General features: G+C 34.7%; 1 protein-coding gene across 5 annotated transcripts in view; it reads left to right on the forward strand.

The window, feature by feature from the left end:
* The first annotated feature begins 2,128 nt into the window (after window positions 1-2,128).
* The window catches only part of CYLC2 (cylicin 2), a 31,665-nt gene continuing 8,031 nt past the window's right edge, over window positions 2,129-25,762 (forward strand). For 4 of the 5 annotated variants that reach the window (XM_077752251.1, XM_077752254.1, XM_077752255.1 and 1 more), the window contains exons 1-4: window positions 2,129-2,189; window positions 11,325-11,365; window positions 13,296-13,417; window positions 14,851-16,867. In XM_077752251.1, coding sequence (XP_077608377.1) covers window positions 2,173-2,189; window positions 11,325-11,365; window positions 13,296-13,417; window positions 14,851-16,242 — 1,572 coding nt within the window. In that variant the 5' untranslated portion in view covers window positions 2,129-2,172 and the 3' untranslated portion in view covers window positions 16,243-16,867. Of the gene's footprint in view, window positions 2,190-11,324; window positions 11,366-13,295; window positions 13,418-14,850; window positions 16,868-24,500; window positions 24,550-25,762 lie in introns of all 5 variants that reach the window. The other variant, XM_077752252.1, reaches the window with a different exon arrangement.

Consider the following 25,762-nt stretch of genomic DNA (forward strand, 5'->3'; position numbering starts at 1 on the left):
AAGATAAAATTTTCCTCATCTGGTAGCAGTGGAAAATGGAGAAAAAGAACACAGATTATGAACTCAGAGGAGGACTTGAAACAGCTGGTTTGAAGCGGGAGGAGATCATCTGAGAAGGAATGTAGGCAGCTTCTAGAAGCAAATAGTAGCTGACAGTGATAACACACAAGAAAACACAGACATCAGAACCAGCCACTGAAACTGAATTCTGCCAACTAGAATGTTACTTGGAAATAGATTCTTTCTCAGAGCCTCCAGATAAGAGACTAGTCAACAAATTGAATTCAGCCTATAAGACACTGAGAAGAGGAACCAACTGAATTTTCCTGAGATCTGAACTACAGAATTATGAGATTATAAATGTGTTTAATGCTCATTTTTAAAGACAGAGTGGGGGGAGAGGCAGAGAGAGAGAGGGACAGAGAGAGACAGAGAGGGTGACACAGAATCTGAAGCAGGCTACAGGCTCTGAGCTGTCAGATCAGACCCCATATGGGGCTCAACTCATGAACCGTGGGATCATGAACAGAGCCGAAGTCAGAAGCTTAGTCAAATGAGCCACTTGGGTGCCCCCAGAATTAAGGATTATAAATGTGTTTTGTTATTATAACACTAAGTTTGTGGTAATTTTTATATAGCAATAGAAAATTAATGCAAGCTTACAATAAAAAGATCATTAGCTCTCTGAGATCTTAAAAGCTCACACACAGTTAAAATGACAGTGAGAGATTAATTCAAGAGGTCGGTCATGGTGCAGAAGGCAAGCATTGTTGGCTGCCCAGTCATGATCTGGACCTTACCACATGCTGACAGAAGAAATGCACTGGATATATATACTTTCATAACCAGGTACTTATTATAAAATTTTAATAAAATATTGTGGATTTAAAAATCATACTGTTTGCTAATCATCATTTGCCAGAAAACAACAGCATTAATAGTGTAAGTTGGTAGATAATGAAGAAATTAAATCAGAGAAACCTGAATTATTAAATATTGTTATGGAGAAGTGCCTGGGTGGTTTAGTCAGTTAAGCGTCTGACTTCACCTCAGGTCATGATCTAATGGTTCTTGGGTTTGAGCCCGTGTCTGGCTCTGTGCTGACAGCCTGGAGCCTGGAGTCTGCTTTGGACTCTGTGTCTCCTTCTCTCTCTGCCCTCCCTTGCTTGCTTACTCTCTCTCAAAAATAAACATTAAAAATATTTTAATCTTGTTCTGGAAACCTCCTACCTCAACCACTCTAGAATTTACCATGGTCTGAGATATAAGATAAAAACTTTCACTGAGTTAAAACCACTGAGAGTTTTGTAGTTGATCTCCTACAGTAGCTGAAGTTTAATGAAACTATTCCTTAAGAGGAAAAAAAAAATCAGCTAAAATTTCCTAAATGGAGCTCGATAATGACAGCATGTTCAAATACTACTCGTATTTGCATTCATCTGTTAATGGGGTGGAGTAGTGGGTATAGTAAAAATGACCTAACTCAGATCTATCAGTAACTTGATAATTAAATAAAATTTTTTCTGGTTTATTTTGAGAGAAAGAGAGAAAGAAGTAGGAAGGGGTAGAGAAAAGGAATCCCAAGCAGGCTTCACACTGCCAGCACAGAGTCCAAGGCTCGTGAACTATGAGATCATGATATGAGCCAAAATCAAAAGTCAGACACTTAACTGACTGAGCTACTGAGATGCCCCTAAGTTGATAATTTTAATAAACACCTAGCCTTCTTTAAAATCTCATATCTATGAGCAATTCATGTGTTTAAGACGGGAAAAGGTAAAAGGCACAAAGTTATGCAAAGAATTTAACAAAATACATATGAATATCAGGGAAGTTAGGATTACAATTTATTTTAACAGATACTCAAATTCATCTTTTATGTTGTATCAGTCAATAAATAAAAAGTACATGAAAAATTGAAATAAGAATTTTAGTAAGATGTAAAACCAACTGGTTATTTTTCAACCATCAGGTGTAGTCTCATAGTAACAATGAAATAAAGAAAACACAAAACTTAGACCGAATATTAAAGAACATAATATATGTCAAAGTGATAGCTCGTTTCCCCCTTAACTCCCAGTGCTCTTGGTCTCTTTATGATGTCACCTCTCAACATCACTATTTTGAACCTAGAGTGCTTACTTAAGTCCTGGCAAATCATAGGTGGGGGAAATGTCTGTTCCAAGATTGTAAGTCCTCTTGTCAAATTTTATGTTTTAAAATAACTGAAATGCTCTAGTTAGCTTTATATTTATTCTCTAGTGTAAAGAGATGCCCATCATTATTCTTGTTTATTATTATAAACAAGAGAGTATGTGTTTAGCAGACACATACATTCTCAAGCAACATCATAGGCTGCTTTGATCCAAGACTTATTTGATTCATTTCAGTGAAATATATGCATAGTTTTGGATAAGTCTTTTTGAAAGTGATCCTTACTTCATTTTTTATCATATTGTATTTCGTAACATACAGAATAAAATAATTCGTGGTTCTCATTCAGGGAATTATCACCTCCTTGAAGACTATTTGGAAATCTATAGGAACTTTTTTTGTTTTGTTTTGGTTTGGTTTTCTGTTTCTTTTTTTTTTTAACTTTAGTTTTGACAGAAAGAGTGTGTGAGTGAGGGAGGGGCACTGTAGAGAGGGAGAGAGAGTCCCATGCAAGCTCCTCACTGCCACCACAGAGCTTGATGTGGGGTTCAAGCTCATAAACCATGTGATCGTGACCTGAGCTCAAATCAAGAGTCAGCTGCTCAACTGACTAAGCCACTCAGGCTCTCCTTGTTTTTGTTTTTTAATGTCACAATGACTGAGGAGTCTACTGGCTTTTTGAGGGCATGGATCAAGGATGCTAAACCTTTGGTAATAAGTGGGGCATCCCAATAGAAATAAGACCAATTAAATACTAACTGTATTCCCCTTGAGAAATACTGAGTATGCAAAAATACTTTGTAATGAAAAGCAGATTATCCAGACATGGGAAGTTTGATGATAGCAGTTTCCTTATGCTTAATTTCTGTTGTGTTACAATAATGTAAGGAAAGAAGACCTTCCATTATGTAAGCCTTTTAACTACATAGGCTCGGAACAAAGGCCAAGGTGTGGAACTATGAAATAGAAAGGAGAGTGTAACTGGTTTTTCTTCTGGACAGTACTTTTGAAGGAAAAATAAAATATGACTCTTGAAAAGAAACACAACTGGTTTTAAAAGTTTCTAGTGCTTACTACATATAATTCAATCACGACTTTAAAGGAATACCATGAGTAAAAGAGTTCAATGTATTTGTAATAATTAAAGGGTGGAGGATTACAGAGCAATCTTTACTTTGGGCACATAATATGACAGAATTACACCATATAATAATTACTTTAAAATGTTGAAGCACAATAAATTATTGATGGCATTACTATTATCATGAGCAGTGCGTGACTTTCAGAGAACTTCATGCAAAAGTTAAAAACTTATTTTTAGTTTTATGACTATTTCTTTATATTGTTTTCTGGTATAATCCTAAAGCTCTCATGTATCATAGAAGGAAAGTGTGGTTAAATTAATAATCAAATAACTTCATTGTTAGCTAATGAAGCACATATAAATTCTTAATAACAAATTCTCATATTTCCTTGGGTTCTAGTGGCTACTTTCAACTCAGTTAAAAGAGAATCTGAGATGCAGAAGACAATTTTCCTCTGAAGTCTATGACAGAACCTTAATTTTGGACTTATATTTCTGTGTCATGGCTATCAACTTATGGTTGATAAAGGGAATTTTCTTCTTTGAGTTCAGTTTTTCCTCTCCCCACTTACTACTCTTTAATACCCTTGTTCATCCAAACCTCAACAGCACCATTCAAGTGTTTCTCCTCTTCTTGCCTTTTCCTCCAACTCACATTGTGTCAGTCAACTCAATCCTTCCATTTCTAATACTGAATAGACCTAAGGTTTCTAAAGGAAGTGAGGGAGATTTTCACAAAGAGTGGGGCTATCTAAAACTCTGAACTTCTTAAACTTCCAGTGTTAACTTCTGGATCCCATATCAACGATATATTTTATTTTTTTCGTCCCTTGAGTTGCATTAATAAGGTCCTCCCCTACCATCTTGCCTAGGAATTATTCTTGCCTAGGAACTCACCTTTATATAAAACAAGGTTTATAAATCTTAGCAGTATTCACATTTTAGGAAGGATAAGTCCTTATTGGAGTTGAGGAGTTGAGGACTGGGCAGGGGGCAGGGAGGTACTCTGCAGTGTAAGCAGCTAGCAGCATCCCTGGTTTCTACCCACTAGGTGTCACTATCAGCACTGTGTGTATACTGTCCACACTACCTACCCCCGACCCCCCTAATACCAAAAGATACACACAACTGTGATAAAAATATCTCAGACATTGCAAATGTCCACTGGGGCAAGGCAGTAATAAGTTAAGAAACACTACTCTAGAAAATGTTAGGAAAAAGACAGCAAATTTCACCATACTACACCTAGAGCCATCCTTCACCAAGAAAATAACCATGTGGCAATTGAGCTTTGCCTTAAAAAAGAGACCTCTAGAGCAAATACAAGAGTGACTCAGACGCAGTCAGTCCCTGAAAAACTTTCTGCCAAGTACTTTATGGCCTTCTCATACATCTGACGCAGAATACAAAAATCAAGTAAGTTGGCAGGATATTTTGTGATACTCACATGGAATGACTGTAGCCATTTCAAATTAAACTAAAGAAGATATCACAAAACTGAGAGCCCTTATTCTCTGAATTTGTTAGACATTTTAAAGACATACCAGAGATACAGTTAAAGGCAAGAATAAGAGCAGGTTTATTGTATACCAAGATTAAAAATTTTCAGACTAAGAAGAAAAAAAATCCCACAAATGCAGTTAAATGTTTACTCCTTTACAAGGCAAAAAATACCCACAATCTATTTCCAGTGGTAATATAAAAACAGATTTTTGTTGTAAAAAATAAAGTTCCACATGTCTCCTACTTTGGGGTCTCAGTTTTTTATTTAGAAAAACCTAAACCCAGCTTCCCTTTCTAAGTCATGAATACAGAAGTTCCACAATGCTAACAGTGGGTACCTTCTTTACTTAAAGCTCACACACACGTAGAATCTAAAACAAAATGCAGAATCAGACCTATAAATACAGAGAACAAACTGATGGTTTTCAGAGGGAAGGAGGATTGTGGGGATGGGCAATGGATGAAGGAGATTTCTTCAGATAATGACTATTTTGGGGTACTATAAACTCTTCCCAGTGAAAACAAAAGAGAACTAAATTTATTTGTCACCTACCCTAACCTAACCAACCTTAAGAAACAGGAATTTTCAACCTCACCATTAAGTTACATTGTGTCACTTTCCATTCAATCCACTCTGCCCCACCCCCACAAAGGGCTGTTAAATTACAATAGAGAGGCTTGCCTAGGCTTGAAAATTCATACAAATGACATCATACAGTATATATGTTTCTGGATTTTTTCTTTCAGTATAATTTCTTTTTGATTCATTCATGTTGCATATTATCAGCAGTACATTCCTTTACATTGCAAGCAGTGTCACATTACATGAATATGCCACACCTAGTTTTTCTATTCTCCTGTTGATGGATTTTTGAGTTACTTTAGTTTTGGGTTATTATGAATAAAGCTGCTATACATATTTTGTTCAGGTCTTTCTGTAAATTTATCTTGGGTAATCTATACTGGAAATGTTGAGTCATACATATAGCATGTGTATGTTTAGCTTTATTTTACAAATATCAAGTGGTATTCCAAAGTAGTTGTACCATTTTATATCACCACCAATGCTGAACATGTCTGATGCTCTACACTGTTGCTGACTATTTATGTCATTAATTTTTTATTTTATCTGTTCTAGTAGGTAGAAAATACAAAGGATGTTCTGAATAAGAAATATTATATATTATATATATGAATAAAAATATAGGTTTATATATATGCATATACACACACACACACACACAAAATTTTCCTGAAAGATTCCTGAGGAACATTTTTAGTTTTCTTCTTTAATTCTTTCTTATTTTTTATTTTTCTTATAATTTTTTAAAATGTTTTATTTATTTCTGAGAGAGAGAGAGAGAGAGAGAGCGCGCACATGAGCAGGGAAGGGTCAGAGAGACAGGGAAACACAGAATCCGAAACAGGCTCCAGGCTCTGAGCTAGCCGTCGGCACAGAGCCCTACAGCAGGGCTCAAACGCAGGAACTGCAAGATCATGACCTGAGCCGAAGTCAGACGCTTAACCAACTGAGCCACCCAGGTGCCCCTAATGTTTATTTTTGAGAGAGAGAGAGACAGAGAGACAGACAGAGACAGAGAGCACAGGTGAGAGAGATGCAGAGAGAGAGAGAGAGAGAGAGAGCGCGAGAGCGAGAGAGAGAGAATCTGAAGCAATACCCAGGCTCCGAGCTGTCAGCACAGAGCCCCATGATCTCACAGACTGAGAGATCATGACCTGAGCCAAATTTGGATGCTTTACCGACGGAGCGACCCAGGCACCCCTTTTAATGTTTATTTTTGAGAGAGCAAGTGAGTGAGAGCGAGCATGAGAAGGGGAGGCAGAAAGGAGACAGAGGATCTCAAGCAGGCTATATGCTGACAGCAGAGAGCCTGATGCAAGGCTCGAACTTGTGAACTATGAGATCATGACCTGAGACAAAGTCAGACATTTAACCGACTGAGCTACCCAAATGCCCCTTAGTTTTCTTGCAAATATTTCAATAAATTTACTTCTAAATAGTTTTTTATGTTATTGAAAATTACAGTTTTCTTAAATTTATACTTTCTAATGTTTTTAGTTATAAAAATATATTTTTATTTATTAATTTTATTTAAATCTAAGTTAGTTAACAAAGAGTGTAATAATGGTTTCAAAAGAATAATTTAGTGATTCATCACTTACATATAACACTCAGTGCTCATCCCAACAAGTGCCGTCCTTAATTCTCATCACCCATTTTGGCCATTCCCCCACCCAACATCCCTCCAGCAATCTTCAGTTTGTTCTCTGTATTTAAGGGTCTCTTATGGTTTGCCTCCGTTTTTTTCTTATTTTCCCTTCCCTTCCCCTATGTTCATCTGGTCTGTTTCTTAAATTCCACATATGAGTGAAAGCATATTGTATTTGTCTTTCTCTGACTTTTTTTGGTTAGCATAAAACATTCAATTTCATCCATGTTGTTATAAATGACAAGATTTCATAATTTATGTAATTGGAGACTGTATCATATAATCTTATTACGTTTACTTAANACCCAGGCGCCCCATCATTATTTAAAATTTTTTAAACATTTGTTTATGTTTGAGAGACAGAGACAGAGCACCAGTGGGGGAGGGGCAGGAAGAGAGGGAGACACAGAATCTGAGGCAGGCTCCAGGCCCTGAGCCTTCAGTACAAAGCCTGATGCAGGGCTTGAACTCAAGAACCATGAGGTCATGACCTGAGCCCAAGTTGGACACTTAACTGACTGAGCCACCCAGGTACCCTAGTTTATTTCTTATGAGAGAGAGAGAGATCACAAGCAGGGAAAGGGGAGAGAGAGAGAGACAGAGAATCCCAAGGAGGCTCTGTATTGTCAGCATAGAGGCCAACATGGGACTTGAGCTCAAGAACTGTTAGATCATGACCTGAACTGAAACCAAGAATCAACCAAAAGTCAGATGTTTAACTAAGCCATCCAGGTGCCCCCTCCTACATAATTCTTTTTGTATGTGTTACTGGATCGTCCACTCAATCATGTCCTTTGTGAACAAGGACAATTTTACTTCTTCCTTACCAATCTTAATGTTTTATTGTCTTATGGAACAAAATAGTCTGGATTTCTAGGTTGATTAGAAAGAGTGAGCATCTTTGCCTTATATCTGGTTTCTAGAGAAAAGATAGTCAACATTCCACAATTAAGTTTGATTTTAGAAATGAGTATTGTCTGGAGACATTTTATACATTTGAGGAAAGTTTCTTCTATTTCTACTTTTCTCAGAGTTTTAAATTATGAATTTTTTTTTCAAAAATTCTGCGGGGCGCCTGGTGGCTCAGTCGCTTAAGCATCCGAGTCACAAAAACGGTCTCTCTCTGTGCCCTACCCTGCTGTGCTCTTCCTCTCTCTGCCCTACCCCACTGATGCTCTCTCTCTCTTAAAAATAATAAACATTAAAAAAATTCTTCAATATATCTTGAAATTACTAGATGAATTTTCTTTTCTTTTTTTTTTTTTTTTACAAATAGTTTATTGTTTATTGTCAAATTAGTTTCCACATAATACTCAGTGCTCATCCCCACAAGGGTCCTCCTCTATGCCCATCCCCCCNATGAATTTTCTTATGTGCTATTTGTAGTGACTGTCTGGGTGGATTTATTCCTGTCAAACAAACCTTATATTCATCAAGTAAATTTCAATGACCATGATGTAGTTGTCATTTTATCTATGTTCACTAAGATTGGTTAAAAAATTGTTAAGGAATTTCTGTGTTGGTGTTAAGGCAAGATATTGATCTATATACTCTTTTATCATAATGTCTTTAAGAAGTTTTAGTGTCAAGGTTATTTATACTGGTGTCAAAAAATGGGTTTCCCTTTCCTCTTGTTTCTTAAAACCTGTGTAGAGTTAGTATTTTTACTAAATTTTTTTTAAATCAGAGTTTAGGTCTGTGCTTTCCTTTCTTGGAAGGTTTTTGATAATGGATTCAATTTACTTATTATGAAGCCATTCACATATTTATTATTTAATCATATGTCTGTTTTGCTAAATTAATTTTACAAGGTGCTCATCTATATTGCTTAAGGTGCTGGATATTTTGCTATAAAATTTTAAATAATATTCCCCATTATCCTTTAAAATCTATATAGTTAAAAAACTTGCATCAATCCTGATTTTGGTAATTTGTTTTTTCTCTTTGTATTGTCAATTTTAGTAATTTTTCAAAAAAAGCAAATTTTTTTGGATTTTTTAATTTGTTCTAATTTTTGTTTACTTTGTTTCCGGCTTTATTATTTACTCCCTCTAACTTTGAATTTGATTTCATAATTTCCTAATTATATTGATTTTTTCATATTTTCATAATTTTAAGTTAGGGATTTAAAACATTGTTTTAAACTATTTTCTAATACAATGCATTAAAACTATAAATTCTCCTTTGTGAACAGTAGTCCACAATTGTTGATACTATGTTATTGTTGTTAGTTGCTTCTTTTTCTAAGTATCCATTGTGATTTCTGTTTGATCATAGGTTATTTAGAAGAACAATTTTTAAAAGAATTATGTATTTTCTATATATAAGGATTATGATTTCTAATTCAATTGCTGGGTGATTAAAGAAATTACTCTAGAAATTATACAAATAATTAATGGATCATTCCTATGTACAATTTTTAAATTGCAAATTTAATAATACTGTTTCATGAACCTGAAATATTTTCTCTTTTAGAGTATTTAAAACAGAGATATTCATAACCATGGCTGAACATTAAAATTTCTTCAACAATGTATAAATGTACATTGGCTAGATTTAAACCTAGTGATTCAGATTGGCTAAATCCAAACCTAGAGGTTCAGATATGGTGGGGCAAGTGATTTTAATGCATGTCTTCAGTTAAAAAGAAAAGCCACCACCACCAACAAAACCCAATTATGTGGATGGAGCTACAGAGTATTATGCTAAGCAAAATGAGTCAGAGAAAACAAATACCATACGATTTCACTGATATGTGGAATTTAAGAAACAAATGAACAAATGTTAAAGAAAGAGAGAGAGAGGTAAACCAAGAAACAGACTCTTAACTACAGAGAACAAATTGATGGTTGCCAGCAGGGAGATGGGTGGTGGTGTAGGTTAAATACGTGATGGGAGTTAAGGAGTGCACTTATGATGAGCACTGAGTGATGTCTGGAAGTGTGGAAGCACTATATTGTATCATGAAATTAATATTACATTGTATGTTAACTGGAATTTAAATAAAAGCTTAAAAACAACACTAGACTAGGTAACTTACTGGTTAATACATCCTAAATTGTATTCAGTTAATATCATGTAAATGTTTATAGAGTAACAAAAATGTGACAAGTTTTGTACTGGGAAATAGAGTCTAAATAAAGATATCAAGATATTTACTTTAATGTACTTTATTCTTCAATTTTTTGAGTATAGCTGACATGCAATGTTATGTGAATTTCAGGTACAACATAGGTATTAGACTTCTCTACACATTATGTTATCCTTATCCCAAGTGTAGCTACCATCTGTCACCATATAACATTATTATAGTATCACTGCCTATATTCTCTATACTGTGCCTTTTGTTCTCTTTTATTCTAGTGACTTAGTCATTCCATAACTGGAAGTCCGTATTTCCCATTCCCCTTCACCCATTTTGCTCTCTCCTGCAAACCATCAGTTTGTTCTATTTTGGAAACGGTTCTGCTTTTTGTTTATTCACTTTATTTGTTTGTTTTGTCTTTTAGATTCTACAATGTACTTTATTCTTAATATCTATATAATTTCAAAATAAGTAAGATCCTATGTATGCGTGCTTGTGTGTGTGTGTGTGTGTGTGTGTGTGTGCACCCGAAACTCACACAGGATCAACAATGGCCTTATTTCTGTAATGCAATGAGATGTGGTAAAATAACATTTTTATATTAGATATTAATGTAACCCTCCCATACAAATAAATAAAAATTAGATAATAAAATCCCCATTTATGGGAACAAACATGCTCATATAGTACTAAAACACATGGAAACTTTGAAGTGAAATATACTTTGCAACATAGTTTTATATCACAGATATTCCTAAAGATCAAAATTTTAAAAAATAAGACTCCATATCGATACTTATAGTGCATACTGACACACTGAGAGACACACATTCACAGACATACAACTATGTCATTGAATGATTCAAATTGGCTTAAGTTCTGAGAATATTTTGAGCTGATTTTGCTTAAGTAATGCTTTTAAAATGACATAATTGCTAAAATTAAATTGCAAGAGAATTTGGAGCATGAGATAGAGAAAAATAATTCAACTTTGAAGTCACAGTTTTTAAAAAGTTTATATTTCAGATACAACAATTTGGTAATGTTTAAAACTGTTTTTATCTACTTCGTTTTAGTTATGTTAAAGTTTGTGCAAAAGACACACATTTACTCATCTCTATTTCTTCTAGGATGAAGTAATCTTACATATTAGTAGAGATCTGAGAATGCACAATATTTCTAGCTGACAAGTTCTTATGCATAATAATGATCATTAAATAGTGATTAAACATAAATTAATTAAAAACTTTCTCTCTTATTTTAATAGCCAAAAAATAAACTTTGGAACATATGATAACTACATTCCAGGTAAGATAGAATATTTATTATTGAAACATTAATTTTAGGATTATGATGACTTCTTTTTTTAATAGTTTATTGTCAAGTTGGTTTCCATATAACACCCAGTGCTCATCCTCACAAGTGCCCTCCTCCATGCCCATCACCCCCTTTCCCCTCTCCCCTACCCCCATCAGCCCTCAGTTTGTTCTCAGCATTCAAGAGTCTCTCATGGTTTGCCTCCCTCCCTCTCCCCAACTATTTTTCCCCTTCTTCTCCCCCATGGTCCTCCATAAAGTTCCTCCTAATCCACCTATATGTGCAAACATATGGTATCTGTCCTTCTCTGTCTGATTTATTTCTCTCAGCATAACAGCCTCAAGTTCCATCCATGTTGCTACAAATGGCCAGATTTAGATTATGATTACTTCTGAGAATAAGTGATTACTATCCTCTATTCAGAGTGATAAAGCAAGAGCTTTTACAAAATATTATTAAAAATCAACCATTTTACATATAAGGCACCTTACTCATAGACTCAGCAAAAACTTTCCAAGATATTGTTTTTATTTTTTTATTTTTTTTTAAATTTTTAATGTTTTTTATTTATTTCTAGGAGAGAGAGAGAGAGAGACAGCGTGGGCAGGGGAGGGTCAGAGAAAGAGGGAGTCACAGACTGAAAGAGGCTCCAGGCTCTGAGCTGGCAGTCAGCACAGAGCCCGACGCGGGGCTCGAACCACGAACCGCGAGATCATGACCTAAGCGAAAGTCGGACGCTTAACTGACTAAGCCACCCAGGCGCCCCAAAGATATTTTGTTTTTAAATCAAAGTTTAAGCAAATATGTTCAACAACATAAAGGTGTTAGATTAGAAATCATATGTATTAGAAATCATGAATCAGATAATCTTACAGTTGAAAAGTAGTGCAGAAATTATATAAACAACTGACCAGTGTCTACAATGACTTATACTACCTTCCTGCTAGACTACATCCCTCTAATATGCCAAAAACTCAACAATCTGATGTTGAAGGATTTCATATATCAAATGATTTTCCCTCATATATTGAGCTTAAATATGCCTTTAATTCTGTATAATTTCTCACTGATCCTGTTTTCAGGAGACTCGTGGGAAAAGTATAATTTCTCTTACACAAAGCACTACTGCACATGTTTAAATGTAGTGAAAAATCTCTCACTAGTTTCATTTGTACCTTAAATGTCTCCCACCATTCTCTCATAGTTTCCAAGTGACTTTTCACTTACAGTCACAATTTTGTAGGTGCTCGTAATTTATTAGATTTTTTCATTAATGTGTCACTTATACTTTTCAAAATTTTATTTAATTTCTAGTTGGTTAACATATAGTGTAATACTGGTTTCAGGAGTAGAATTTAGCAATTCATCACTTATTTATAATACCCAGTACAAGTTCAAACAAACGCCCTCTTTAATACCCATCACTCAATAACAACAATGCTGTTATTAAGTGTATAACATTTACTCTTGTAGCTTGGAAAATGATTACTAACTAAAGGAATCTTAAGCATTAGATTCAATCATATATTTACTAGATATTTTATAACAAGTACTGTGCTAAGTACTTTGGAAGCTACAGAAGTAGTTATCATATTTTCTAATCTTGATAAAATTTATTCTAAACAAAAGAGTCTAAAGCAAGAATCTAGACTTGGAAAGACAGAAAGATTACAAGAAAGCAGAAAAGATGTTTCTTTACATTTATATCACAGACTATATTAGTTTTACACTGACTAGTTACCTGTGAAACTGATCAAAATACAGAAATAAATTTTTACTTTTATATATTAATAGGAGAGAATTCTAAGTATAAATAAATGAAACCACTGTTTATTCATGAAATCTATTATCTTACTGCTGTTTTAGTTGTGATGATATTCTACTTACTTTAAAACGTTAGTTTAATGTTTTCTTATTTTAGTCAGTGAATTAAGCAAAAAGTCATGGAATCAGCAGCACTTTGCCCTGGCATTTCCCAAACCACCACGGCCAGGGAAAAAAAGGAGATCAATACCATCCCAACTACGAGACAATACAGTTCCTGTGAGTACTGAATAGATCATATAATCTTACTAGTGATAAATGTGTGAAATCATGTATAGTTATATGTGTTATAGATCAGTGCTGACCAATGGGATTTCTGTGATGATGGAAATATTTTATGCTTTTGCATTCCAATTTAGCTACTGAACATTAATTTTAAGAGGCTAGTGCAACTGAGGAATTGAATTTTACATTTCAATTCAATTCATTTCACTTGTGGCTTAAATACCATATTGGACAGCACAGTTAAAGGTAATTCAAATCTACTACTTGAAGAAAGTAGATATATTTTATTTGTATTTCACTGTATAAATATCGCCCCCTTATTTCATATTAACTATTTCTTTAGTAACACCACACTATAGAAAATATGTGTTCAAGAAGCACAAAAATCTGGTGATCCTAATGCTGCAGTTAATATGAACATTCAGAAAATGTTCCCTAACTAGAGAAACTCCCTCACTGGAATCATGGGGACATATTATACCTTGATGAACTTTTAATATTTCTTCACTGTAGAATTCAGAATTATGAATATTGGAAGATAAATATTTCTTAATGTGTCTGGAGTCATCATGGGATGAGAAATGCAAAAAAAAAAAAAGCATTCACAAGATAAATGTATCATCAACTCTTGTTTGTTTTAAGGAGTGTTTTCAATCAGTACTGATTCTAGCTTACTCTGTCAACTCACACTCTTTGCTCTTCCTTTCTTTCATTATTCTATTTATTTTTCTATGATTTGTTAACATTACTTGCAAAGGTTTTTGTTTTTGTTTTTTTGCAATTAAGATTTTGAAAATACTTGGTTAGGAGCTGAAAATAAAACGTACCATTCTGCACAAGTTTACTTGCACTTAATGTTACAGCTTTTATTATTGTGGTTGCCTATCTGAAAGATATCAATTTATATCTTGCCAAGCAGTAGGAGTTTTAGGCATTTACTTTTAACCACATGTAGAATTCCAAATTCCAGAGGCACTGAATGTGATAATACAAACAAGGATATGGCTGAACATGAAACTATTAGATATTAGAGAATAGTTTATGAGTTAGCCTAGGAATGGAAAGTGGGCAGAATATTCTAAGAATTCTCCAGAACACTTGGGGTACGGGGAAGGCCTCCCTGATTGTGAAGAGAAATTCTGATATGCCATTCGTCAGTGGAGGTCTCTACCAATTTTAACATAATATTTTGAGGAATTATGAAATTCCTCTAAATTGAAATAAGGCCCACAATGAGACATGACTATCAATTAGTCCAAGCAAGAATGGAATTAGAAAAGTAAAATAAACTATTATATCTGCAATTTATCTGCTTATCAAAATCTAAAATCTTTCAATAGCTGAAGTTAAAATGCTTTTGATATCAGGAATAAAGGCTATGTAACTCATACACAAGTTGTTCATCATTATTCTAACCAATATTTCAGAAACATGAAGAAGGGAAATTAAAAGAAAGTCCTAAACGACCATTATGGATGCACAGTTCTCTAATGAGAATTTCTGAGAGACCATCTGATTATTTAGCTGCCAGGATGCGGGCTCCACATAAACCAACCCATCACTCCAAGGGGGATGCTAAAGCAGCACATGCACACAAACCTGCACCTCCAGCAATAGGTAAGAAAGATAAAGAAGACAAGAAAGCACACAAGAGAGACCAATCAGAATCAGAAACAGAATCCACAGTTTCAATGGGGCCACAAATAACTAGGAAGGAATCAAAAATACATAAGGATATAGGAACAGGAACTAAAGGTGAAAAAGATGTTGCAAAAACAGATGCCAAGAAGGAGAAGAAAGGTACCAAGATGGCTAAGGAGTCAGGTACATCTATGGAATCTGAAGAGGAAAAGAAAGCTGCAAAAAAAGATACCAAAAAAGAAAGAAAAGACTCAAAGAAGGGTAAGGAGTCAGGTATAGAATCTGAAGGTGAAAAGAAAGGGGACAAGAAAGAAAGAAAAGATTCAAAGAAGATCAAGGAGTCCTCAGCTACAGAATCTGAAGGTGAAAAGAAAGATGTTAAGAAAGGTTCCAAGAAGGATAAGAAAGATTCAAAGGACAAGAGGTCAGGAACAGAATCTGAAGGTGAAAAGAAGGAGGCCAAGAAGGAAAGGAAAGATTCAAAGAAGATCAAGGAGTCCTCAGCTACAGAATCTGAAGGTGAAAAGAAAGATGTCAAGAAAGGTTCCAAGAAGGATAAGAAAGATTCAAAGGACAAGGGGTCAGGAACAGAATCTGAAGATGAAAAGAAGGACGCCAACAAGGAAAGGAAAGATTCAAAAAAGATCAAGGAGTCCTCAGCTACAGAATCTGAAGGTGAAAAGAAAAATGCCAAGAAAGGTGCCAAGAATGATAAGAAAGATTCAAAGGACAAGGAGTCAGGAATAGAATCTGAAGGTGAAAAAAAGAATTTAAAGCAAGATGCCAAAAAAGATAAAGATTCAAAGAGCAAAGGATCAAGTATAGAATCTGAAGATGAAAAGAAGGCTGCCAAGAAGGATGAGAAAAAGGATTTAAAGAAACCAGGAGAGAAAGGTGATGAAACAAGAAACAAGAAAGAATCCAAGAAAGATGCAAAGACAAAGGGAAGTAAAAAAGATAAGAAAGATGAAAAGAAGTCCAGTAAGACAGATATTGAATCAAAGGATGATACCAAGAAAGACACCAAGAAGAATTCCAAGAAAGATGCAAAGAAAGATACTGACACAGAGTCTCCTGATTCAAAGAAGGATGCAAAGGATGCAAAGAAGGATACAAACAAGGATACAAAGAAGGATGCAAAGAAGGATGCAAAGAAGGATGCAAAGCAAGGCAAGTAGGCCTTGGAAAATAATTCAAAAGCATGTTCAATAAAACAATTTTAGCAAACCTATGACAGGAGGCCTCAAAGAATCCAATAATTTTTAAAATAGGGCAAGTAAGAAGACAAAGAAAGACTCATAAAATCATCATAAAAATATAAGGAACATAAGAAAAAATAAGAAATGGTTCATTGAAGGACTTGGAGGATACTTATGCTAAGTTCGGGGACATGAAGGGTTCAATGAAAGATCCCTAGAAAGGGTTCAAAGAATATTAAAATCAGGATGTAGAAGTTAATGACATTGGATGCATGGATAAAAAAAATTAAGACTTCAAAAAAAAAAAAAAAGGAGGTAAACATTCAATCTATTGAATCAAAGAGTCTGAAGTTTCATCCACAGATTTAAATAAAGAACTATAGGAGTATCAGAAGAAGTAAAAAAAAATCAGAAAGTCTACTTTCAAATAAATACAAATTACAAGTTATATTCGAAAGAAGGAAGGATGGAGTGAAGGAAGGAAGGAAGGGAGAGAGAAAGAGTGCTTCCTCATGAACCTATATCGCCATCCCTGAAGTGTAAACAGCCACAGCCAGGTTGATGGACGTTAAATTCCACTTCAAAGCCAACATAAACACACTTGGTAAGTTAGTTTTGTTTTTTTAAGCCAAACTGGATTAAACAATAATTGAATCAATTTAAAGTTTGAATTGAAATATACTAGTCTTATAAAAAATCTGTGTCATCTGCTGAGTATGCTTTTACTGGAATTTGGTAGAATTTAATAGAAATTACTTTGGATTTTTTCATTATAGAAATTAGTGATGAATTTGGTGAGACTAACACAGGAATCAAGGCTTTAAAAGCATCAACGAAAAGGTTAAGTAGAATTATTTATCATGAGAGAGGAGACTGGTTTGTGATATGTGGAAACTTTAACAATTACTACGAGGTTTTTTTTGTCTTTCTTTAAATAGAATATAGTAGCCAACTACTCTCTATTTAAAAGACAGGAAAATAAAAATTTTCCAAATTACCAACGTAAGTAAATTTATTTTTTATTTTATTTATTTAATTTTTTGGTGTGTGGGGGGAAGGAACAAAGGGAGGGAAGGAGGGAGGGAGAGAAGGGGAGAGAGAGAGAGAGGGAGAGGGAAAGAGAAAGAGAGAGAATGAATGAATCACAAGCAGGCTCCATGCTCAGCACAGAGCCCAACATGGGGCTCAACCCCACAACCGTGAGATAATGACCTGATCTGAGATCAAGAGTCAGACGTTCAACAAACTGAGCCACCCAGGTGCACAACCAAAATAAGTAATTGTAAACAAGGCATATTTAGGACATGCCTGATAAATTGCTAATACTTACACAAAATCAAATTATCCAGAAGTCAACAGAGTCTAACAGAGTGAAAGCATTTACGTATTCTTTAGATGGGACAACAATTAACTTTGTATTTTTATAACTATGTTAAACTTTCTTGTGATCTGTAAGTCCTATAAATGTGATGAAAAATAATTAAAAAAAAAGTAATCTAGAGCAGAATGCAAAACTCTTTGAATGCCCAGTTAGTGGCAATTAAATTTCTTCAACATTCTCAGATAAACTCAACATTGTTGCAGGACTTGCTAAGTGATTTTCTCTCACTTTTATCCATCCCAATATAAATTCTGAATGCAAAGTAAAGCTTCACCTTGATATTCCTATTCCACATACTTTCAAGAGCTAGCTTTCTATGAATAGAAGTATAATTATGTTGCCTGGTCTTTAAACATTGGCCTTTGTTCCCCCACACTAACTATTCAAGGATTCATGGCTATTGTAATTTATGGTCTTCCAGGCTGCCCTACCGACCTTGCAGATCTGACTCAGCTGTAATGACAAGGAGTCAAATCCTGCCCCACTATTCTCCTCTCTCTCTCCCAGGAAAATCATTCTTCCTCTCCCTGTGCTTATAGTAAAATGCTATAGTCAGATTTTCAAAATTTTTTGAAAATGTTAGCATCTCTCTGAGGATTTAAGGAATTATTTAAAATCCCCTAGGGGAACCTAGGTGTCTCAGTAGGTTAAGCTTCCAACTTCAACTTTGGCTCAGGTTATGATCTCATGGTTCATGAGTTTGAGCCCCACATCGGGCCCTGTGCTGACCGCTCAGAGTTCAGAGCCTAGAGCCTGCTTCTGATTCTGTGTCTCCCTCTCTCTCTCTGCCAATCCTCCCCCACTCGTGCTTTCTCTCCTTCTCTCTCTATCAAAAATAAACATTAAAATGTTTTTTTAAAATCCCCTATTCCTTAAAAAATAAACCCCTTATTGTTTAACATTGTATTCAAAAGTTAGGTTTTAGGTTAAAATTTAATGTATAGTATAAGAAGAATTGAGCTCTTGTCTTTGCCATCATACTGAAATGCATGAAGGTCCCCCAAGAACCTCTTGGAATTCCAGTTACAATGTCTTTTTATCCTAGCCCCTCTTTTCTGTCTATATGTTTGTCTACATTTATTTTATCCATTCCCATGGCTTTATATGTCATTCTTATTCTGTTGAATCCTTCATTTTATTTTTTTAAGTTTATTTATTTTTGAGAGAGAGACAGACAGACAGAGTGACCGGGATAGGGGCAGAGAGAGAGATGGAGAAAGAGAATCCCAAGAAGGCTCTGCACTGTTAGTACGGAACCTGATGAAGGGCATGGACTCATGAACCATGAGATCATGACCTGAGATGAAACTAAGAGTCAGATGCTTAAACCGACTGAACCACCCAGGTGCCGTGAATCCTGCATTTTAAATCTAGTATTGACCTTTCCATTTAGTTCCAAAATCATGTGTCTAAATGTTAAGTTAAAGCATATACTTTACTGTCTTCTAGACATGTCAAAATTAACATGTCCCAAAGAGAACTCAACACCGCTCCACCCAAACTTGTTTTCCCCAGGTTTTCACCAACTTAGTAAATGAGGAGTTCTGACTCATCAAAAATTGGTGGGTCATTCATAACTGTTATTATTATTTACCATGCTTATCTATTATTAAGTCCTACCTGGCTACCATCAATATTTAAATTGTTCTACTTCCCTCCATTTCTATCACTTCTACTTTATTTTTTTTTATTTTTATTTTTTTAATTTTTTTTTCTTTTTTATTTCTAGGAGAGAGAGAGAGAGCGTGAGCAGGGGAGGGTCAGAGAGAGAGGGAGTCACAGACTGAAACAGGCTCCAGGCTCTGAGCTGGCAGTCAGCACAGAGCCCGACGCGGGGCTCGAACCCACGAACCGCGAGATCATGACCTAAGCGAAAGTCGGACGCTTAACCGACTAAGCCACCCAGGCGCCCCAATCACTTCTACTTTAGAAATCCAATCAGCCATTATATTTTCACTTGGAAATCCCAAAGCCCCCTAAATGTAGGTAAAACTGCCTACTTCAACTCTCATAACCACCCAGCATCTCATTCTCAACACAGAAATCATGTTCCTCCATTACTCTAAATCTTCCAGTATATTGATGTCATATTTAGCATAAGCTTTTCTTTGGCTCTAGCTTATAAAGCCTTTAATGATCTGGATTCTGACTACTTATCTGCCTTCATGTGGTAGCAAAACTGTATACCATGCTCTTGCCACACTGGATTTAGTTCTATATTTAACTATACAGATCATTACGCTTTCAAGGCTTCACACTGTTTCCTCTGCCTATAATACAATTCTTCTAGAACTTCACATTGCTGACTCCAGATTATCTATGCTTAGCTTAAACTTTACCTTTCCAAACATTTAAAGTATATTTAATTTTTAGATAATTTTTAGGTTTGCAGAAATATTGATGATAAGGGGCAGAGATTTCCCAGATATGCACCTATACATGCATAGCTTCCTCCATTTATCAACATCTGCCACCAATGTAGTATATTTGTTACAATTGATAAGCCTCCACTGACATCATTATCACCCAAAAACACATAATTTCCATTAGTGTTCACTCTCGGTGGTGTACATTCTATGAATTATTTTAAGCACATAATGACATATATCAACCAACAGTATCATAGAGTAATTTCATTGCCTTAAAAATCTATGTGCTCTACTGTTTCATCCCATCTTTCCCTTTTACGTCTGGCAACCACTGGTCTTATTACAGTCTTCATAGTCATATAGCTGAAATCATAGAATAGGTAGCTTTTTCAGGTGGCTTCTCTTATTTATTCATATGCATTTAACATTCTTCAATGTCTTTTCATGGCTTGAAAGCTCATTTCTTTTTAGCTTTGGGTAATATTACATTGCCTAGATATACCACATATTTTTTTATCTATTCACCTACCAAAGGACATTTTGACTCTAAATTTTGGCAATAATGAAAAAGATGCTACAAACATTTATGTGAATTTTTGTTTTATTATTTTTTTTAAAAAAATAATGTTTTATTTATTTCTGAGAGAGAGAGAGACGCAGTGTGAGCAGGGGAGGGTCAGAGAGAGAGGGAGACACAGAATCCGAAGCAGGCTCCAGGCTCTGAGCTGTCAGCACACAGCCCGACGCGGGGCTCGAACCCACGAACCGCGAGATCATGACCTGAGCGGAAGTTGGTCGCTTAACTGACTGAGCCACCCAAGCCCCCCATTTATGTGCATTTTTGCATGCACATATCTTTTCATCTTATTTGGGAAAATACCATGGGGTACAATTGCTGGGTTGCAGGATAAGGATATGTTTAGTTTTCTCACAATACAGTATTGTATGTATAAAAAATTGCTAGGAGGGGATCTTATGTTAGGTCTTCTTATCATACAGATGATGATAATAATTATTAAAAAAGGTAGGAGGAAACTTTTGGAGGTTATGGATAATACTTATGATATAGATTGTGTTGATAGTTTCATAGGTGTATATGTATCTCCAAAATCATCAAGTCATCAAGTTGTATACATTAAATTTGCACAGTTTTTAATATATATTGGCATGTTATGGTATAATACACACACACACACACACACATATATATACATACATACACACACACATATAATTCTGCAATTTATTTAGCTCAAAAGGATATGGATACGGCCCAATCTCATTTGACAAGACTCTTCTCAATGTAACTTTACTCCATTTCAAAGGGCCTTTTTTTATGTTTATTTATTTATTATTCTGAGAGAGAGAGACAAAGAGCACACAAGAGGGAGAGGGGCAGAAATAGATGGAAAGAGAGAGAATCCCAAGCAGGCTCTGCACTTTCAGTGAGAATCCCACTCACCAACTGTGAGATTATGATCTGAGTGGGAAGTCAGACACTTAACTGACTGAGCCAACCAGCCATCCCACTTTACTCCATTTCTAACGGTTAGCTCAACTTGGAAGTTGTGTCACCCAGTTTAGTACCCTTCTTCCAATTTATAGACTAGCATACGTAGACTTTTTGTTAAAATTTCCACTACATAAGAGAAATTAAGATTTTATACTCTCTAAAATCCATGGAGAAAGTACACATAGTTTTTTGAGTCTTTATATGTAGCTCTGATTTCTGACCTAAGTTACTTAATTCTTCCATAAGGACTACGAGGATGATCTTTAAATGACTTTATTAATCAACATATACCTTGACCTATGGCAAAGGATATTCTCAAATGTGGGTTATGAGCTGTCAGAAATACATGGAAATGATTACAGAAAAAAATGTATTGCCACTTAAATGAAATATAGAATTTTGGCCATTAAAATAAAAATATAATAAAGCAATATAAATATCCTCCTATCAATGAGAATTATACATGTCTCTAAGAAGTATCTAGTTTTCTCACTTTTAGTTATTTGCTAACTTTTCTTCACACATAAGGATGAGCAGCAGAGACAATTGATTGTCAGCTTCAGGTTGTATCTCTAACCCTCTTTACCCGGCCTCCTTAGTACTAAAGCCAAAAGTGGAAGTGAAACAAGGTAGGAAACCAGTTCAAAGGCAAAGATCCATGTACAGGACAACCTCTTACTCAACAACCCTGCCGTATGTTTCACTTCTCAATTTAGCCTTTTAATCACACAGTTTGTATATAGAAGATGTTTTTCCTCTTTTACCAATAAATTTTCCCTTGAGCTATAAAAGTGAAATACAAATATTAAAGAATTGGTAGCTGTGTGGGCTTGTTTTTCAGTGAATATATGATTCACTGCAAAGGCTTGGACTGATGGCTAAGGATTTTCAAATGTGACTAATACTACAGAAGAAATATCATTAAAAATAAGAAATACCATAAAACAAAAAAATCTTTCTTTAGAAATGTATATGTCCTGAAAGAAATATGTCAAACTTCTGGTCTCCTTATGTGAAAAAATAAAGTAGTTTAATAGATCATTAATTAGTCATGTCTGATTTTATAAAATTCTATAAATATTCCACATCATGACTTATCAACTGCAATGGTATGGTTATTTGCAAGGTGCTTTAGGTTTGAATTATTGTTCTCCTCTGTATGTGTATGTCTCTGTGTGTCTACGTAACATTGTCAGTAACACAGAAAAAGAAAGAAAAAACTGTTAAAAGTGAGTGCCATGAAAGATAAAATGACTGATGAATACTTTCTTTTTGAATACTTTTTAAGAACTCTGTTTTATGCAAGGGGAACAAACATCACATTATATCCAATTTTCTAAAATTGTAGGAAAATTTAGATATTATCAATTTTAATTCTAAAAAACCCACTATCAATAACTTTAAACATATAAATAGGAAATAAATACTAACATTAGTAACAATTTGTTTTGCACTCAAAACAATATTTTCTGCCTGTGTTTCACCGAACTAAAAGTACCACTTCTCTGTTTTATAGTAGAGAATACTTCAAGCCTGGTCCTGGACTTTTAAGATGCTACTCCAATTGAAAAAATTTAACTTATACCTTACAATCCACACTACAGCATGAAGTAGACATCTGGAGATTTAACATGACTTCTCCATAACATTCATTATCTCCTTTCAATTGCTAGTATTCATAAGCTTCAAAGCTTCACACTTTGTCCTTCCATGTCCTTAGTAATATCCACTTCGTAGTAGACATACTAGCTCCTTAAAAAATGTTGCTGTACTGCCCCTTCTGGAAAACAGTGTGGAGGTTCCTCAGGAAACTAACAATAGAACTCCCCTATGACCCAGCAATAGCACTGCTAGGAATTTACCCAAGGGATACAGAAATGCTGATGCATAGGAGCACATGTACCCCAATGTTCATAGCAGCACTCTCCACAATAGCTAAAACATGGAAAGAGCCTAAGTGTCCATCAACCAAGAAAAAAAAAAAGAAGATGTGGTTTATCTATACCATGGAATACTACATGGCAATGAGAAACAATGAAATCTGGCCATGTGTAGCAACATGGATGGACCTTGAGGGGGTTATGCTGAGCGAAAAAAGTCAGGCAGAGAAGGACAAATATCATATGTTTGCACGTATAGGAGGATTAGGAGGAACTTGACGGAGGAACAAGGGGGAGAAGAAGGGCGGAAATGGTGGGGGAAAGGGAGAGAGGCAAACCATGAGAGACTCTTGAATGCTGACAAAAACTGAGGACTGATGGATGTGGGGGGTAGGAGGGATAGGCATGGAGGAGGGCACTTGTGGGGATGAGCACTGAGTGTTATGTGGAAACTAATTTGACAATAAACTATTTTAAAAAAAAATGTTGCTGTACCGGCCGAGTCCCCCAGGCATCCCAAGTGACATAGCTTTAGAATGTGGGGCTGGCTTAGAAAGTAAGAACTCTTAATATTTTTCATATTATCAAAATCTATATATTCTAAAAGTTACTATGTTGCACCGACCAAGGAGATCTTTTATAATGGGGCAAAGCCAGATTTTAACTTGAAATTATAATATAACTACCCAAAGCAAGTATTTGTATGATATTTTTATGTTATAAAGTGCTTTCAATATATGATTTTTCCTTTCAAAAAAATGTTGCTGTAAAACTAATTAAATTAAAAACATTTTCTCCCATTCTACAAATTGCCTTTCACTCTGTTGATTGTTTTCTTTGCTGTGAAGACATCTTTTGAAGTAGTGCCACCTGTCTATATTTTGCTTTTATTGCCTATGCCTTTGTTGTCATTGTCTACACAAAAGTCATAAAGATTTTCCCCTAAATTTTCTTCTAGGTTTAAGTTTTAGGTTTTGCATTTTTAGACTTTAATTCATTTTACGTTGATATTTGCATACAGTGTAAGATAAGGTAATTGCCCATTTTCATTCTTTTGCATGTAAATGTTGTTTTCCTAACACCATTTGCTGAAGAGACCATCTTTTCTGCATTGTGTACTTTTGGCACCCTGTCAAAGCTCAGGTGACCATTATGTGTGGATTTATTTCTGGGCTCTTTATTCTGTTCCATTTGTCTATATGTCTGTTTTTATGTAAGTACCATACTATATATATTACTGTAGCTTTGTAATATATTTTGAAATCAGAATGTGGATTCCGTCAGATTTGTTCTTCTTATCAAGATGGTTTTGGCTACTTGGGGTCTTTTATGGTTACATACAGAATTGTTATAGTTTTGTTAAAATAAACAATGCTATTGAGATTTTGATAGGGATTGCACTGAATTTGGAAACTGCACTGTGTAGCATAGATATTTTAACAATATTAAGTCTTCAAATATATGAACACAGAATGATTTCCATTTGTTTCTAATTTCTTTCATCAACGTTTTATAGTTTCAGTATACATAATCTTTTACCTCCTTGATTAAGGTTATTTTTAAGTATTTTATTTTTTTATGCTATTGTAAATAGAATCATTTTCTTAATTTCCTTTTTTCACATAGTTTGTTATTACAAATGCACAACTATTTTTTTATTGAAGTATAATGGACAATGTTATACACTGTACAATATGTTTCAGTTGTACAACATATTGATTCAACAATTCTATACACTATTCAGTACTCACTATGATAAGTGTAGCTACTGTCACCAAACATTATAATATTGTTGACCAAAACCCATATGGTGTACTTTTCATCTTCATGAGTACTTATTTTATAACTGTAAATTATACCATTCTCTTTTTGTATTTCACTCATCCTCCTATCAACCTACCCTTGGGCAACCATAGTTCATTCTCTGTATTTAACAATGTCTGTGTGATAGAAATATTTCATATAATCTCATTTATATGTGGAATCTAAAAAAACAAATGAACTAAGAAGCAAAGAAACAAAACAAAGTAGCACAACTCTTTTTTGCATGTTGATTTCATATCTCACAAATTACTGAATTTGTCCATTAGGTTCTTTTTTTCTTTTTAAGTTTACAATAAGAGTATAATGTCTTTATTATTTGTAAATTGTGTAGTATATTATCTTATATATAAAATGTATACTAACCTTATGTATAAAACACATACATTTTTCCCTAGAGAGACAGTGGTTAAACATTTATCAACAAACCACTGCCTGAGCCTCGCTCTCATATAGGAAAGGGGGGATTTGTTTTGTTTTTACTCTTAGAGAAGATAATTATCTCTTTTTATTGAGAAATATCAAATTTCATATC

The sequence above is a fragment of the Crocuta crocuta genome, unplaced genomic scaffold (genome assembly GCF_008692635.1).
Source record: "Crocuta crocuta isolate KB4526 unplaced genomic scaffold, BGI_CrCroc_1.0 scaffold211, whole genome shotgun sequence".
Classification (NCBI taxonomy): domain Eukaryota; kingdom Metazoa; phylum Chordata; class Mammalia; order Carnivora; family Hyaenidae; genus Crocuta; species Crocuta crocuta.